The sequence below is a fragment of the Falco rusticolus genome, chromosome 6 (assembly GCF_015220075.1).
Source record: "Falco rusticolus isolate bFalRus1 chromosome 6, bFalRus1.pri, whole genome shotgun sequence".
Classification (NCBI taxonomy): domain Eukaryota; kingdom Metazoa; phylum Chordata; class Aves; order Falconiformes; family Falconidae; genus Falco; species Falco rusticolus.
The window spans coordinates 11,370,841-11,387,898 of record NC_051192.1 but is presented as its reverse complement, the minus strand read 5'-3'; the positions used below and the strand labels follow the sequence as shown (position 1 = coordinate 11,387,898).

The window sequence follows — 17,058 nt, the reverse complement described above, 5'->3', positions numbered from 1 at the left end:
TGACGGAATCTGTCTGATATATTGGAGAAGAGCAGCTATCAGAGAGAAATGATGTGGCCAGTGTGATGGACTAAGAGTTTTCCAGCAGCAATTGCATGATTGCCTTATGCTGAGGCCAAAAAGAAAACTGTTGCAGTATGACTGTGGGCTTGCATGAAAACTTGACTGGGTGGGTTGTTACTCTAAAATGAGTAACATTTTAGAGCTCTTTACTCAGAAAGCATGGAAAATGCAGGCAGTGCCTGGCTCAGAAGTCCTTGCAAAGAGTTGGTGAAGACTGATGTTCAGATTTACTGGCCAGTGAGGAGGACCAACAGGAGGAGACTGATGTCTGCAGTTACCAAAAAGGGAGAGAGTAAGATGTTATCTTAAGGGAAGGGAGATGCTCTCAGATGCAGCGTAATAAAATTGGAGCCGACAACTAGATATTCAAGCAGAGATGTCAGACACCAGCAGAGAATTTAATTTAGACAGGAGGAGTTTTGGAGCAAAGAAGCAGAAGCACAAGCTACTGTTGCAGAAGCTATGGCTGAATCCGTCCATACAGCTGAAGTTAACCAAGCAACTCTGCAACTGGATGGTACCCAGCAAAAGCCAGAGACAAGGTGAGATGAGGCAGTTTCTGCAGGAGACAGCCTGTGTTGGGAATGACTATAGAGCTAAGAGAAAATGAGCTGTCTCAAGGACATGTTAGTTCACTGTCTAAGTCAACAGAGTCCAGGAAGTCCCAAGTACAAAAACATTAGTGGCTCTGGGCTTTTCCTACAAGCCTGTTTGGGCTGTGGTGAAAGCAGGATGGGTGGAACTGTGGAATGGAAAGAGCTTTGGAAAGAAGCTAAAATGGAGAAGAAAGAAGGGCACTTCTGAGAGTAGCTAGCTGTTTTGTTCAGTGAATGAAAGATGTTGTGAGATGGAGCAATTGCTGGAGTCCTGTTTTGCAGTCTTGCCTCTGCAACACTTGGAGTACAGGTACATATTGAGGGGGAAACAAAGTGAAAGCTTGGCAAGAAGATCTAGCAGGGATGAGGATGGCTATAAAGAAGGGGGGGGGGGGGGGAACCCCCACCAACTAATGGAATAGCTGTGAGTGAAGCAACTACATAAGATGCTTCTTAGACCTGAAAAAAACCTGAGGATTTGAGAGAAGAAAATAAGGACAATTTCTATGAAGAAATCCAAGATGCCTTGCATCAAAGGAAGTCAGAATAGGAAGAAGGGAGGAATTGGGGAGTGAGTCAAAGATGGTGAAGAGGCGGCCAAGAATATGTGTAGGAGTCAATTAAGCCTGAAAGTAGAGTTTTCTCTAGGAAGATGAGAAGCAGGAAAGAATATTCTATGGGGGCAGGAAGCTCACTCCTGGAAAAGCGGGTATTGCAGCGACAGCAAGAATGGGGAATGGGGAAGGAGCGAATACCACTTTGCATGGGGATTTGGCAAAGAGATGGATTACAGGAGGAGCAAAGGGACTGACAATGGAGGAGGGTGAACAAACTAATAGGACTGGCCAGTGACAAAGGGGCTAACTTTTGTCATAAGAAAGCCATGTCAGTGCCAGAAGCAACAGATTGCCCACTTTGAAAATCGGATGGGGATCAGCTGTTCTAGCAGCAGGCAGAGCCCGTACAGTGCCTTGCTTACAAAGTCCTTTACAGTTGTTGAAGCAGTGGTTGCATATGGAGAGGTGACAACACTTGTCTCCCCACCCTCTCTGAAGGAAGCAAGAAGAGCAAGCTCCAGGGTTTTAATTTCAGCCTCCCTGCCTGTCCACGTTCCCTCTTTGCAACAACAGCAGATCTTGCCCTACTCGTTTCCACTTTTGTTCCCACTTCCCAGCAGTGCAGCAGGGACTACAGTGGAGCCATAGTCGTCTTATGGAGAAATGGGAATGATTTAAACATTCTGGATCAGGGAGAGGGGAAGCTCTGGATCCTAGGGGAAGGCAGGGCTGAGCATGGACCAGGAGAAGAGGAAGATGATGAGAGGTTTTCAAAATTCAGATTTGCTTTCTAAATTTAAGGCTGACAGGCCTTGCTGTGTCTTAGAAGGCAGAAAGAGCACAAAGGATAAGCAGGACGTAGGAGAGCTGATGCTGTGCTGCAGAAGAGGGATCTAAGCTAATATCCAAGGGTAAAAAAGTGTCCTGAAGTGATGCTTAATACAACCTTTTCTTTCTGCTGCTCTCCATCCTACAGTGCGGCAGTTGAACCACGCCACTCAGTGGGATCTGGCAGGTAAAGAAGGCCTTTCCAGAAGCTGAGGAATTCTTAATGGTGTATCCAACCCCATCCCAAGGGATGTGGTGCTCCCCTCTGCATGGAGGAGGCAGAAAGGCAAAAGCAAATGAGAGCACATTTAATATTTGCAAAAAGCTGTCAGAATTCCCCGAGATGGAAGTGTGAAATGCCCCAGGTGGCCTTAGGAAAGGAAGAGTGCTGTTTCATGTAGATCTTGAGAGAAGAGGAGGATTTGGCTCCAGCAGGGAAATGGGACAGCTGCAGCTTTAAGAACAAATAGCTTTGTGTACAGCTCTCCTTGCTCGCATCTGCATTTTGGTGTATAATTTGAACATTTCACAAGAGTGCTTTCAGATGGTCCTGTGAATGTTTTATGAGCCGTTAAGAAGTGGAGTGCCTATAAATGAAAGTGTGCAGCCGCCACTATGTGGGGAGGGCATGGGTGCCTATTTTGGGCTGACAGAGTGATGTTCAACAAACATCTTGTATTCAGGAGGCCAGCAGCTGCTCATCACTGGCGCTTAACTGCTTACCCACCACATGTCTCCTATGAGCATCGCTCCCAGGTTTAATGCAGTTTTGTTCTCATTTCCACCACTGGCTGTATGCAGAAGTGCACAAAAGTAGCACGCATGCAGATGTGGAAAGGCTGGTCTGAGGGTGAGAGCCTCTGCATTGTGGATACCTGTGTCTAAGTCTGTCTCCTGGGGTGACAGTCATTTGAAAATAACAGCCTGCTTTAGGTCATAACCCATCTGACATATTTTACACATCTTCAAAAGGTTTTGTAGGCTGCTGGGACTGTTTTCCCCTTGTGTACTTAGGAGGGGAACCTGCAGTGACTTGCTCTGAATTTAGATGCAGATGTCAGAATTTGGTCAGCATTCATCAGCTGAGACCTTTCAGCAGTTTCCAAGTATTTGTGCTCTCACAAGTGACTTGCTAGCCAACTCACACCCCATGCGATCAGGGATGTGTATATTGGGCACAGCTACCTATGAGCTTGTCATGGTTTGACCCTGGCTGGTAATTAAGCACCACACAACCGCTCCCTCACTCCTCCCTCACCCAGAAGCGTGGGGAGGAGAGTTAAAAAGGAATGTAAAACTCAGAAGTTGAGATAAGAACAATTTATTAGTTGAAATAGAATAAAAATGAAAGAACAATAGTCACAATGATGACCATAAGTAATAATGAAAAGAGGGAAGGGAAAGAATAACATCCAGAGGGAAAGGAAGAAAGGAAGACGAGGTGCACAGGGTAACTGCTCACCACCCACTGACTGATGCCCAGCTAGTCCCTGAGCGACAACCTGCCCACCCAGCCAACCCCCCAGGTGTATATACCAGGCATGAAATCCCATGGTATGGAATACCACTCTGGCTAGTTTGGGTCAGCTGCCCTGGATGTGTCCTGGCTTGTGCCCCTCCAGCCTTTTTGCTAGCAAGGCCTGAGGAACTGAAGTGTCTCACATAGCCAAAACACAGCACTGTACTCGCTCCTAAGAAGATAATTAACTCCATCCCAGCTGACACCAGAACAGAGCTGCAAGGTGGTAGTAGTGCTTTTCTATAGGTGGGTTCTGTAGTATAAAACCTAACAACTTTGCTGCAGAATCAGCGGAGACACGTGTAACAAAACAGCTGTAAGGAACAGGAAAACACTTACATCATCTGGATGAGGAATGCAGAAATTTCTTCACTTGCACAGATTTTCATTACTTGCTCCAGTCTGCCTTGTCTTTTTCTATTTCTGCCTCTGGTCATGTATCTTTCTGTTTCCTTTTGTCAAATTTTTCAGCTCCTGAGGCAGGAGAGTCTTCCCTGAAGCTGCTGCCACCACGAAAAATGCTTTCTGTCTCCTCACCACCTCCTGAAGTGGCAGCATTGTGCTGCCTTCTCTCCTTCTTTCCTGTCTGTTTTCCTTTGCTGTGACCAAGGAGTGTACCTTGCAGCATATCGTAGGGGATGTTTACATGGAAAGCATTCTGCCAAACAATGAAGGTGTTGATGACGCTTGGAGAAGCATGCTGCTAACAATCCCCACCACCCCCATCCCCACCTCATTTTGGAGGGATGTTGAACTGTAGCTGAGAGTGAGAAGTGAAAGCCGTGCCTTGCAACATTTGCAAACCACATGTAGATGGAATGTGCTTGGCCAGGCTTCGTTTTTTGTTGGATGATAGCATTGAACAAAAGTGGGTTTGCTCCTTTGTGTGAAGGGATGCACACAAGCACAATGCAAGGATTGTATTTCCTTGGAAGAAGTTAAAGCACCAATTTTTTCAGCGATCATATACTCTTCTGTTTCTTACCTGCACCCCCTCTTTTCTGGCCAACTGCAGGTACTACATGAGCCCCTGATTGATGAGGATCCTGTTTTCATTGCCACATGCACAGAGAGGGAGCTGCGCAAGAGGAAAAAGAGGAAATTCAGTCTCTGGGTTCGGCAGTGCTCATCCACTGGTTTCATCTGCCAGGTGGGTTTTACTACTTCAGATGTCTTGATTCAGTTCCAGTGGGCCCTTAAACGTATTGCAGGACCAAAGGTGACAGTTACTTCTCTTCATTGCCTTGCTGGGAGCTACAATCTGAATGTAGCAGGCCTCTGACTCCCACATACTAGATCTGATGGGCAGTGATGACGAGTTCCTGATGCTCTGTTTGCTGTATGATTTAATCAAGGGTGTCTGTCTCTGATACTGTCTATCTGGCTGCCAGCCCAAAGCTAATTAAATTGAAACGGAGTTAAAAGTCTGTCTGTTTGTACATGCTAAGTTTATCTGTATGTCTAGGTATTGTGACTTCTGTAATTTTTAACGAATCAGCTTCTCTCCCTTAAATATAACACTGCATCTGTGATAGCTAGCGTTGTCCAGTAGACTAAATCAATACGGTATCAAGATGTCCATTTTTCTGTGAGAAATGTATCAACGGGGTTTCCTATTACATCTCTTTTCACACCTCTACTTCTCTACCAAAGAAATAAAATCTGATGTGACTTCAAGGTGAGATATGAGCTTCAGTGGGAGATGTGTTAAAGGGTTTGTTTTTACTGCTGTAAAGCATTAGGGACGACTTTTCAAATTCTCTGATTCCCCAATTGCTGATGTATTTTGAGAGCTCTTGAAAAATCTGGCCATTTATTTTGATACCTAGAGGTGAGGGGGCAGATATTTTCTGGCATTCCTTTTTCCCAAGAGCTTCTGTGAAAATGTGGTGTCCTGCATGTTCCAGAGCAGTGGTTCAGAGGTGCAGGTAGGACGTGCACACTGCCTGCTCAGGCTGAATGTATATCAAAACCACAGGGCAGGAACTGCTGCAGTTGAACATTTGTTCACAGTAAAATTTGATCCGTGAATCACTACAGATGTTTGAGTAGCTATGCAAGAAAAGAGGCTTCACTGCAAACAGCGGTTTGCGTTTTCAGCAATGCTGTTCACTCCAAGAAGAAAATTAGGATCATATATCTTCCATCCAGGTTTTAAAGCAGTTATTTTGTCTGATACAAAATAGATTCACCTTGTGAAGCATCCTTGGAAGTTTCTGCTCTCAAGGCTTTTGGAAAGTCATTTGCTACACAGAGGCAGTGTCCTTAATCTCCAAGGTGAATTCCACCAGCCCCGCACACAGCTTATTACTGAAGTGTAATGGGTACAATGAGCACAAAGTCTGCTGATCTCTCGTGCCGTGCTCCCCCCCGCCAACTGCTGCCAAACTAATATGTCTTCAGACATGCCAGAGGTTTCAGATTCTGAGCTATAATTAGTTGCACCTCCTGTCCTGTCCATTGAGAGAGTAAATTAATGGAATGTCAAATTAAACAGAATAGATGCTCAGTACCACCCTAATCCTCCTGCTCCCTTAATGAAGATACTCATGCTTCACTTGCATCCAGATGACGTCCAGGATCATCTTACCAGATCTTACCAGCTGCCTTCTATTTTCATTCCATGACTTGGCTGCAATTATCATCATGCTAAAATGACTGGGTAAGAGGGACCTTAGGGAAGGGTGAAAAAGAATATACAGGAACATGAACATTTATACTAAAATGGAAAAACCTAGTCTGGGGATGATGGGGATCTTCAACTGTGGTATGCTTGAAATGCTACATTCAGTTATGTGTCACACTTAGGAGGAATCTTGCAGCATCTAAAGCAATTAGTTGGTGGCTGTCTGGTTATTACTATAGAATATATTAGAGGGGCTTTTTTTCCTGTGTTTAACATATAGAGATAATTGATCTAAACAAGAAGGAAATCTTTTCCCCCTTCATATGCACACCTTCCCCTCCATCTCTGCCATCATTAAGGAAAAACGTACTGCCTGATAGTTAAGGGCTGACTGGTCTTTCACCTGTCTGCTGTCCGAAAAACCTTACAGCACCCACTCAGAAATATGTAGAAATTCTGTAATCCTGCCTGGATGAATTCCCTCACTCTTTCCACATGTTGACACTTAAGGTCACTTTATTCAGGATAAAATATGACTATAAACACTCCATAAACCAGGATAATTCAGTTTCAAAAGTCTGAATAACTTATGTCTATAAAAAGGTGAGGCAGCCCAGGCAGAAGAGGGAAGCGAGCAATGTGTCTCTGGTTCTCAGGAGTGGAAGGAACATCAAGAGGTCTGTGATGCTCCTGGCCAAAAGGAAGGTCCTCTAATGAATTATGAGCCTGGTATTAAAAAACATGCATTTGAGGACATCCCAGTTTTCCCAGTGATCTGCTTTTTCAGCAATGAAAAAGGGTTGGTTGGTTTGTTTTCCTAATGTAAAACTGGTATCAGTGTTTTGAAGCCACATGCTGAGCTGCTCTGTGAACAGTTCCTGGCTGGCAGCTCACAGGGCAGTTAACGTTAGGAGTTTTAGCTGTTTGACTCCCCAGATTTCTCTTGCTGCTTGTTCTCATAAACAAAATTGAATCCTGTTTTTTGGGTGTGAGTAAATACTTCTGTTTGATGTCTCATTGTCAGCTTTTTTAAGCAAATGGAGTTTGGTTAAAAATCCAACCCAATAAGCCATTCATGGAACAGAAATGGCACAAAACCTAAATGTTGCTTGTGGATGTAAGAAGGTACATAGGCTTGTTAGTACCTGATACAATGTCTATATATTAGACTACTTTTCTGTCTTCTGTAATTTAGATAATCTGACTCCGCCCTGACAGTTAAATCTGTGTTTTAAGATGGATGCACAATATCAGCTCATATGTCTGCCTCAGAATTTCTCAAGTAAAACACTTTGTTGCAGTGAATATCTTTTCATGGTCAGCTGGCCAAGTGGGAACATGCAGGAAGGACACACATCATTCAAACAAAGTAAATACACATCTACAGCAGCTGGGATCACGAACAGAACCTTTCAGAGGGTTAGAAGGGCTCCAGGAGAGCTGACTTTTTGCCAAAGTAGGTGGCAAAACTGCCTTGATACTCTTGCCTTTTTCACCCATCCTTGATGCTGGACATCAAGGAGGCAGTAGCTGCTGCTGCAGGAGAGGGCTTGGGCTTTCTTGTTTCTTTCTGTCTAATTCAGTGAGAACAGCAAACTCAGCTTGCAGGACCTCAGGTGTCCTCTCTACTCCATCTTCACTAGACACTTTTCAAAGCAGTATTTTAATATCTTGATTGTGGTTAAAATAATCACAGTAGCTTAGAAGTGTTTCTTAGAATATTTGCTGAGTAAGTCAGCCCATTTAAATCAAAACTCTAGTTGTGTCTATTTATTTCTCTTTCTTTCTCAAAAAGCCTGGAACACTTGTAAAAGATGTTCATACATACGATTGGTATGACTCTTCATTTTAGATACAGCAGTAGAGCTCATGAAAAACTGCTGAGAGTTCCCAAATATCTGATCAAGGCTGGTTATTTTGTCCTGGTATGACACTCATGCTCTCTCTTTTCTTTTCTTGTGTGGCTCATAAGGAATGAACGTGGTCATGAGTAACTGTTACTAAGTGATGCATGTTCCTTGCATAGCTCCTCCTCCATAAGAAGGTTTTCTGGTCATTTTTCAGAAGAAGGAAGCCCAGGAAGCTGATGCCATGCACTAAACCCCAGGCAGGATGAGCTTATTCCCATAGTGCCTTGTCCTGAACCACAGGCCCATGGCACAAACATAACCCTAAAGACAGTCCCTGATCCAAAGAGCCATCAATCAACAAAATGGAAGGCAGTAGATGTAGATGGTAGAGGGTCCTGCAAAGGGACGGTCAGGCAGTATTAATCATTATGATAGGTGGTAATGGAATTAGCTCATCAGCCTAATTATTCGCTTAAAAACCCTGTGATATCATGGTGGAGAAGAGATGGTTTTTATGGATGTGTGTATCGTTTTGTATTCCTTGGGATTATATTTGTTCTCTGAGGCTATTCTAGACACTCTTCCCTTCCCACACACCCTCCCCGCCCCCAACTATGAGCTCTGCACTTGCTTTTGTTCACTGGCAGAAAGTTCTTGCAATAAAGCACTTCATTTTCACTAATATCCCTGTGAAATGTGTTGCTCAGATTTATGAAGCTCTTCAGATCCTTGTGCTGGGACTGACTTTGAATTTCCACCTTCCACTGCTTACCCTGAAGAAGTGATGAGTCAGAACAGATTAAGGAAAAGGACTGTGTCTCTGCAGCTTGAGTCTTCCCACACTGAGTGGTCAATGACTTGCACTAGAGCAGCATTCAAAGAGTGCAACCTGGATCAGGGTGGCTGCTGCATGGGAGGGTAAGAAATGGCTCTCTCCCCGTAGAGCAACAGTCTCGGTGAAGGGAGGGATGTCTGAGTCGCCTCAGAGATCAGTGACAGAGCTCTCAGTTGCAGCAAAAACCCCCAAACAATTTATAAACAATACGCTTTCATAGTAAATGCTGTAGTTCATTCTTGATTTCAAATGTAAGTACACTCAGCTGCAACACTTCATAACCCTGTTGGTTTTGCAGAGTAAGAACTTACTTCCAGAATTTAGGGAAACTGAGATGGTGCCCCAAAGAATTTATAATCTCACAACACACCACATAAGTGCATTTGGTCACTGGGAAAGGGAGGGGTAAATAAGCCTGGAGTGAGTTTTGTTTTCAAGGTCAGAGTTGCAGGAGAGTTTGCCATCTGTGCATTTGTTTAATAAAGCTGCTTGGAAATGTTGGTGTTTCAGCCGGTTTTAAGTTCTGTTTAGAGATTAGTTTGAGCCCTTGGGTTTCTTTAACCAGTGCCCTGATAATTTCTCAGTTGCTGGAACAGTTGCATCTGGAATGCACAGATGTAGCGGCTGCTTTGAGGAGGTTCTCAAGGTCAGGCTTTGGCTGGGAGGGGATCCCAGGAAATCTGATCCCCTTCATTTCTCAGTCACTGGCAGCTGGAAAATCCTATCTGCTTTCTTCCTCTGGCTCCCACCAGGCTCTGGCTTCTTAATGCATGCAGTTCTGTACTGTCAGCATCTGAGAACCTCAGATCTCAATTAAAAGTCAATTATCCTCTTGCTCACTGGTATTAAGTGGGAAGGTAGTTTTGCAGATGTGCGATGGGCCAGCCGCATTCATTTCTATGGAGTTTACTGTCTTACCGTGTTTCTAGATGAATGGGGAAAGCAAACATGTAAATGTGGCCTAATGCAGAGATGTCTCCTAGAGTTTACATGCAGTCCTAGTGTCTATTTTTGGGTGGGAATTAAGGTTATTTTTTAGTTCTTGTCTGCAGTGTTCAGAGTTTCTGATGATAAAACTACCAGTGTAGTGGTGTCCTTTCTGCAGCTGTTCTCGCTCAGTGCAGCGCTGCCTGGGGAAGGAGGCTAAAAGCACCAGAGGCTCCTCTCTTCCTCACTTTATAGTTTTGCTATGGCAAGGGAATCTCTGCTTCAGCACCTCCTGCCCCTCTTTCTCCACTGACCTTGGTGTCTACACAGTTGTTGCTGTCACATATTCTCACTCCTCTCTTCTGCTGGCACAGAAGCTTTTTTTCCTCACTTCTTAATATGTTATCCCAGAGGCGCTACCACTGTCACTGATTAGCTTGGCCTTGGCCAGCAGCGGTTCCATCTTGGTGGTGGTTGGCTCCATCGGACATGGGAGAAGCTTCTGACATCTTACAGAAGCCACCCCTGTTTACGGCCCCCCCCCCCCCCCCCCCCCCAACCCTTGCCATGCAATCCCACTACGCAGTTACACAGAGGGAGCCTGGCGAAGCAGCATTGAGAGGCAGCAGCACCAATGTATAGATTAGAGTTGCATTATGGGGGTTGTATCCTTTCTAAGAAAGGTATTGAAGAGCAAAATGAAAGAGCTTTGCAGAGGTTAGCAGTGGTTTCCAATCAGGCAGGAGAAGGGCAACGTGGAAAGAAGCAAATGTGGCCTTGTTTTGACTTCAGTGGTTAGATACCTGGCTTCTCAGGGCAAATACAGGCAGGAATCAGTATACTGAAAAAGTATGGGAAGAACTCAATAGGGAAGGCTAAACTACAAAGGTCTGTCTCCGTTTTCCAGCCCTACTTCCATTTGGTGCTGCAAAGAAGAGGGAACTGGCAGAAGGCTGACACGGTCAAAGCAAAGGGTTAGGCAAGCGATCTCTGGGGCAGAGCACTGTCTGGCTGTCAAGATACATTTAAGTAAGGCCAAAGGAAAGAAGGATGATAGCAGTAATTGGGAGCAGAGCCAGGAAGTTCTTAGGTATTTGGAAGAATAAGAAATTCTTTATCATGGAGGTGATACAGGTAATGAATCTGTGGCTGGCCTGGAAGAAGCTACAGAGAGAGATCTGCATTTGGCAATCCACAGGTTGTTGGTCTGCCATAGAGTTAAGATGTCGTAGTGCCCTCAGTGATAAAAAAGTCACATGGGGGAGGGATATCATGGAAAGGAAAACAAAGAGCTTTATTTTAGGCCATATGGGCTTGCATTGTCAACTTTACCAGCATCTTTCGGCCAGTCTCACAAAGATCTTGTTAGAAACTTTGAAGAACATACACAGGCAAAACAGGCATTTACCGGTGTTTAGCACAAAGATATTGGCTGCATCTGTATGTTAATGCAGATTGAAATCACTCAGAATAGGAGGCAGAAGAAAAAGAGAGGGGGACCAAGGAAAGAGCTTTGTAGAGAACCCCAAGAGCTAGCTGGCAACAGATTGGGAAAGCTGCATGTCCCTTGCATGCTATTTTGAAAGTAGCCTTTAAAGGACTAGGAGGAGAATGAAGAAAGGCTTAGACAAATGAAAAGATCTGGCCTTGGTAGGAGCACCATCAGTGATGCCAACAGCTGCTGAGGAAGAGCTAGACCTAAGAACTGGCTGGAAAGAGGGCATTAAAGAAGGGGGGAATATAAGCTGCAGCAGGTTTAGGGTGAGACTGGAGGTGGATCTCTCAACAGCATTGGTAATGACAGGAGCTAGAGATGAGGTTTAGGATGAGAAGGGAAGACAGAGTGAGGCAGGATCTAGCAAGTGGTGCTAGGATGAGCACTTGGGTATATGACTGTGAAGCCTATAGAAAAATTAAGTTATTTTTTCAATAGCTATTTAGGATCCAAAAAGTATGACAGTACCTTTCTTTGTTCTTTTGCTTTTATAACTGTGTCATCTAAAAACTTGGTTTCTGTTTTGTGGTTGTTTAGGGTCTGCCCTTTGTGAGATATTTTGCACAATGTAGCTCTCAAAATCTTCCTCCTGTTTATTACTACCTCCCCCTTTACTACTTTATTTTTTTCCTTCCAAATGTCATCTGTTTCATTTAAATTTGCACCCTGGGGTGCTTCAATTATGTATGAATGTGGAGTATTTGGGATGTGCTATTCACAGGCACTTTCAGTTTGCCATCTGAGCTTTGAATATGAGCAGAATCACCAATATTTTAGTTTCTAGGACACTCTTCAATGTGCAGTCAAGATGCAGGTTTTGTTCTGAAGAGCTCAGGTTTTTTACTCAGTTTCTAGGGAGACATTATGAACCTTCCATTTTCCATAGAATAATTTGCCACCATAGAGCAAGGAAAAAAAATTCTGTTGGCTTGTAGCATAGACATCTACTTGGAGACCTTCCTTCCTCTGGTAGCACTCTCTTCAGCAGTCTGCCTCTGTAGCCAAACATACTTGGTTTGAGTTTCTGAACAACGGGTGATTGACTTACCTCTCATCTGTCAACACGTGAAATCTCCCACTCAGAAATGTGATGTCTTTTCTGATTGCTTCTGTGCAGGCGAACAGTCCTTCCAGAACAGTTTTCACTCTTGTTGTTGATTTGGAAGAGCTCAGCACAGTCTTCACCCATACCTTGTCGCTCAGGCATTCAGGTATTTTGATTGATACCTACTTCTGCCTTTGTGATGGGAGCAGGCAGAAGCGGTTGTAGGTGGAAGGAAAGATAAGCCAGAGGCTGTGAAGGTCTTTTCTTACTGTCAGACTTCTAAAGGGAAGGGACTGTTAGCAAGCTGCATGGAGACTGAAGGCAGAAGAGAGGAGGGTTTGAGGGATGAGTCAAACAGTGTGAGAAGAGAGAGCTGGTGTTGTGCACCAGGATTAAGGCATGTTGGATTGAAAGTATCTGGTGCAGTAGGGGCTGCAGTAGATAGAGAGATGGTGGAACTGAATGTATTTCTGATAAGAAACAAATAATTGAGGGATGATTAGAGAAAGCTCCATTTCTGTCCCAGCACTGCAGGATAAAGAGCCTCAGCCCGTAGTTGCCTCCCAAGGCATGGTATCTGCTAAGATGGTGTCACATCTGTAGAAGTTATCCCATTTGGTTCTGTAGGTCGAATGGATCAGTAGCCACTAGAAAAAGATACACAGCAGATGTGATGTCTGCAGATATTCAAGAAGCATTGCTTTTTCTGTCACCTGCAGAAGCAGAGGATGTTGCTGTCAACATCTCCATCTGTTGTCCAGCAACAGTTGTCGAGCCTGTACTTCAGGTGACAGTTTACTGTTGGAGCACATGGAAGGGACACAAAGCTTTGAAGCTGTCACAGGGCAACCCAGCAGCTCTGGTGAATGGTTTAACAAGTGTTTTGGGTGGCTCTGCTTCTGACTATGCCTGTGAAGGTCTTGCAGCCAGTTTCTGACAGTTCTGTTCTTTTTCTACAGACTGCTAACTGTTAAATACCACTTCTAACGCATTACAGAATGGGAGGGAATGCTCTGGGCTTCAGTAGGGCAGGATCTTAATGATTTGAGGTAGAATGAAATAAGCTGGATGAGAGGATGTGGAGCAGGAAAATAAAGTCCATATGGGATCCTAGGCACCTGAAAGATATTTGAAGCTATGCCTTTGCCTGTTGTCTGTACCAGCCACTGTTTCACAGCAGCCTTTATGCCTTCTAACATTATGCTGCCATCACCCATCTTCCCAACAGAGCTGAGCATGCTAAAGCTTTGAATGTTGCTTTTCCAAAACAAGAAAAATTGCGCCAAGAACAAAGGCTGTGCTTGGATAGGCAAGGAAATGCCCCAGGAGAAAAAAGGGGGATAAATTTGACATTGGAGGAGGAGGAAAAGTTCAGCAGTGGGTATGGATGTTTGATTAAAGGGCGCTGCGGAGGTGAACAGAGCAAGGGGGGGTGAGAATCACAAGGTGGCCATTACAAAGACCCTCAAAATAAGGGAGGGTGCAAAGGAAGGCTGCCAGGTGCACAGGGAACTCTGCTAACAAAACCTATAGAATATGTAGCATCCCAGCGTGAAAATAGTGGTACCTCAGTGGACAGTTGCATGGTGGGCCTGCTCTTCAAAGTAACTGCTTGCAGACCCAAACCAACCCACAGTGAGGGATCAATTTGCACACCAGCAGTGACCCCAGACTGTCTCATCCCTTGGAAGGTTGGTACTCTACAAGGAACACGAAATGAGCATGGGGCAGGAGAGACTTGGTTGGCTAAGGCTTACCGCAATAGGGGAGGGAAGGTGTGGGACATTTGTATAGACGTAGAGATTCCTGCTTTGTTTTCATCTCAACTGTTAATCCAAGGTCAAAACTAATCTGTCTGCATCTTCTGTCTCCACTGCTTTGTCTGTAGATTTTAAGAGCTTGATGTGTGGTCTCTGTGCTGGCATACTAGTAACCTAATCTTAATTTTGATGCCAATAATCATAAAATGGCTTTACTGTAAATTTGGAACAGTCTGCCCTTTGTAGGCATTTCACTGTTAAGCTGTTCTCTGGAGCCCTGATTAATAACCTAAATGACTTATCTTAATTAGCTAGTCCTCAGCCTTAGCATTGGGGAAAGCACAAATCTGACAGCTTTTAGAAGTGAGTGGAGCATGATCAGGGAGTCTGCAAACATTCCTGCCTTTGTTCTCATTTAGAAACCGTTTCTACCAAAAGAGGGATTTATTTATTTTTTAAAAAAACTTAAATAATGGATATTGAAGACTGCCTTTTAATATATGCTGTGCTTCTTGTTGAAATTAGTGCGCATTTGTCCTTGCGCCAGCTTTGTGCTTTAGCACGTCAATTACTTCAAAATACAAATTAAGTCTCATTTCTCAGAGATTTTATACATAACACACTCCTCTGGGGGCTGTTCCACGGTGCATGAATTGCTAGGGAATATTACGTCAGTATGTCTAGAATACCAGTGCTGGGAGATACGCCATCTAAAATAGGGAGAAGCGGTTTAATCGAATTTTGTTCCTTTCTAAGATCATTGAGATATAAGCTACTGGGAGCACTACTGCAAGTGTGATCATTTTTGTTCTCTGAGCATTGTAATGAATTTTCCTTCATGAAGGAGTGTGGTGGTAAGAGAAACAGATGCATATACAGGAAAGCAATGCTGCGTGTTCTGGATGGTTGAAGTCTCAAGCAAGTTTAACAAAAGCTTGTTGTGGATACATCACTCCAATAAAGAAGGCAAAATTCCTTTTCCCTGCCCCTAAATACTGAGCAGTTTTCAGCTTTTTCCCTGATGGGTAAATTTTTCTGGAATTCCAACAAGATTTGAGTATTCCAGAACCAAAGTCACAAAGACAGGCCTGGGCAAATTTTTCAGAAAATTTGCATTTGTGTGTGCTTCTAAATCTTTGCAAGCTCCGTGGTGTTACAGTACTGTTTGAGTGACTGAGCACAGTGTCTGCTGCTTCTCATTTCTCTTTCCAGCAGGTTATTTCTGCTGACTTTTAGAACAAGATGAAGGTCAGATGCCTAGTTGGTTTTAAGAGGTGTTCAACTGTGGTGGAAGTTATGCTTGTAACATACTGTCAGTGAAATAAAATCGAAGGCTTGTGTACAAAAGGAAGGGTTATGTGTTTTGCCTTCTGCGTGACAATGCAGAAGACTCCTTTTCTAGAGGGATCACTTGTAGGAAGGAAGCAGTAGCTTTACTTCAGTGCTCTTTCAGTTGGTGGGACTGTGTTCTGTTAATTATAGTCACCTTACTAAGGGATAAAAGTTCCTGCACTCTTAACACAAACATGTATGTACACCTACAGATGATGGTGACAGCTCTCTTGAAATGCATGGCGATGTGGACTGCACTGTAGCAAGATAATACGCTAAAGCTACTGCAGCCTGCTACAAATGCGCCAGGCATTTCCCCGTTTGCAGCAGCATGTTCCTGGGTCGGTCTGTTTTGTTGGGTTGTCTCCAATTCATGATCTAAGTAAAGGATCTAAGAATTAGTGCTGTGCCTGGGGAGTTTGATGAGGATGTTCTGACTGGTTGGGTGTGTGTATTGCTGGCTCCTCTCATTTATGGGGGTGCACGCACACTTGCATTGCAGCCTAATGGTTGCTGCCAGCAGAAATAAATCAGAATGTTGCTGCAGTGAAGCTACTGGGCCGTTTCCTTCTGGTCGTCTTGTAGTAGCCTTTCTTGAAACTGAAGTTCCCATGCTCTCCTTTTGCTGGCAGCACTGAAGCCTATGCAGATTCAGTAGGACACGCAATCTCAGTTATGACTAGAGTCTTTTCCTGCCAAGCAAACAATCTTCAAACTGCACAACAGTGACAAGAACCTCAGGAAGCCCTTAAGCTGAGGCAAAGGACGCTGTATTTATCAGTAGCTGTGCCAGCTAACCTGAGGTGGTTTTAAAGCAACAGCCTCTTGAAAGGGACTTGAGATTAATTAGCAGTTTATAAAAGGTATCTGCTGCCTTGATTCTCAGCTTGTCTCCAGTTGAGCTGAGCAGGTATGTTAGCAATTGCATCTGCTCCCGCTGGATTCCTTATAACCTGACTTTCTTACCATTTCTCATTTAAGATTTATGTCCATCTCAAAGAAGGGAGTGGTGCTGACGGGCTGGATGCTTTGAAGAACAAACCGCAGCTTCACAGTATGGTGGCCAAAAGCCTTTGTCAGAACGCTTCTGGGAAGAACTACATCATCTTCACTGGCCCAAGCATTACCAGCCTGAATCTCTTTGAAGAATTTGAGAAGCAAGGTCTGTATTGGGTGACTCACTGGGTTTTAATGATGACCTAGGGGCCTTCTGTCACTGAATTTAAAAAAAAAACTCCCAAAAGGCTACACTGATATTTCAGTTCCTTGTATAGATAAGTTGGTCATCTCTAAGAAAAGTTCTTATTCATTAAAAGGTACTATACGGAGAGGACTTTCTAAGTTGCTCTTTAAATCTTCCTCTTTAAATCTTCTTAAAGTTCAAAATAAGGATGTAAAAGCATCATAAATAAGGTCATTTAAAGCCCTTGCTTGTGTTCTTTGCCTTAGAAATGTGAGGACTACTCTCCTATATGGCCTGGGGACTTACCAAGGGATTTCCTAGCTGCCTGTGGTTTTTCTGTTCCTGTTATGAAAGACCAGAAAGGGGATGATTCCTTAAAAGTGTGCCTTGGAAGTCCTTGCAGGTTTAATATCTGTTAAAGATAAGACTTCTCTAGATGACT

The 17,058-nt window shown here is 44.0% G+C and overlaps 1 protein-coding gene across 1 annotated transcript in view; it reads left to right on the top strand.

The window, feature by feature from the left end:
* The window catches only part of PGBD5 (piggyBac transposable element derived 5), a 73,884-nt gene that overhangs the window by 34,786 nt on the left and 22,040 nt on the right, over window positions 1-17,058 (top strand). The window contains exons 3-4 of the mRNA XM_037391070.1: window positions 4,579-4,713; window positions 16,415-16,595. Of these exons, the coding sequence (XP_037246967.1) occupies window positions 4,579-4,713; window positions 16,415-16,595 (316 nt within the window). The remainder of the gene's footprint in view (window positions 1-4,578; window positions 4,714-16,414; window positions 16,596-17,058) is intronic.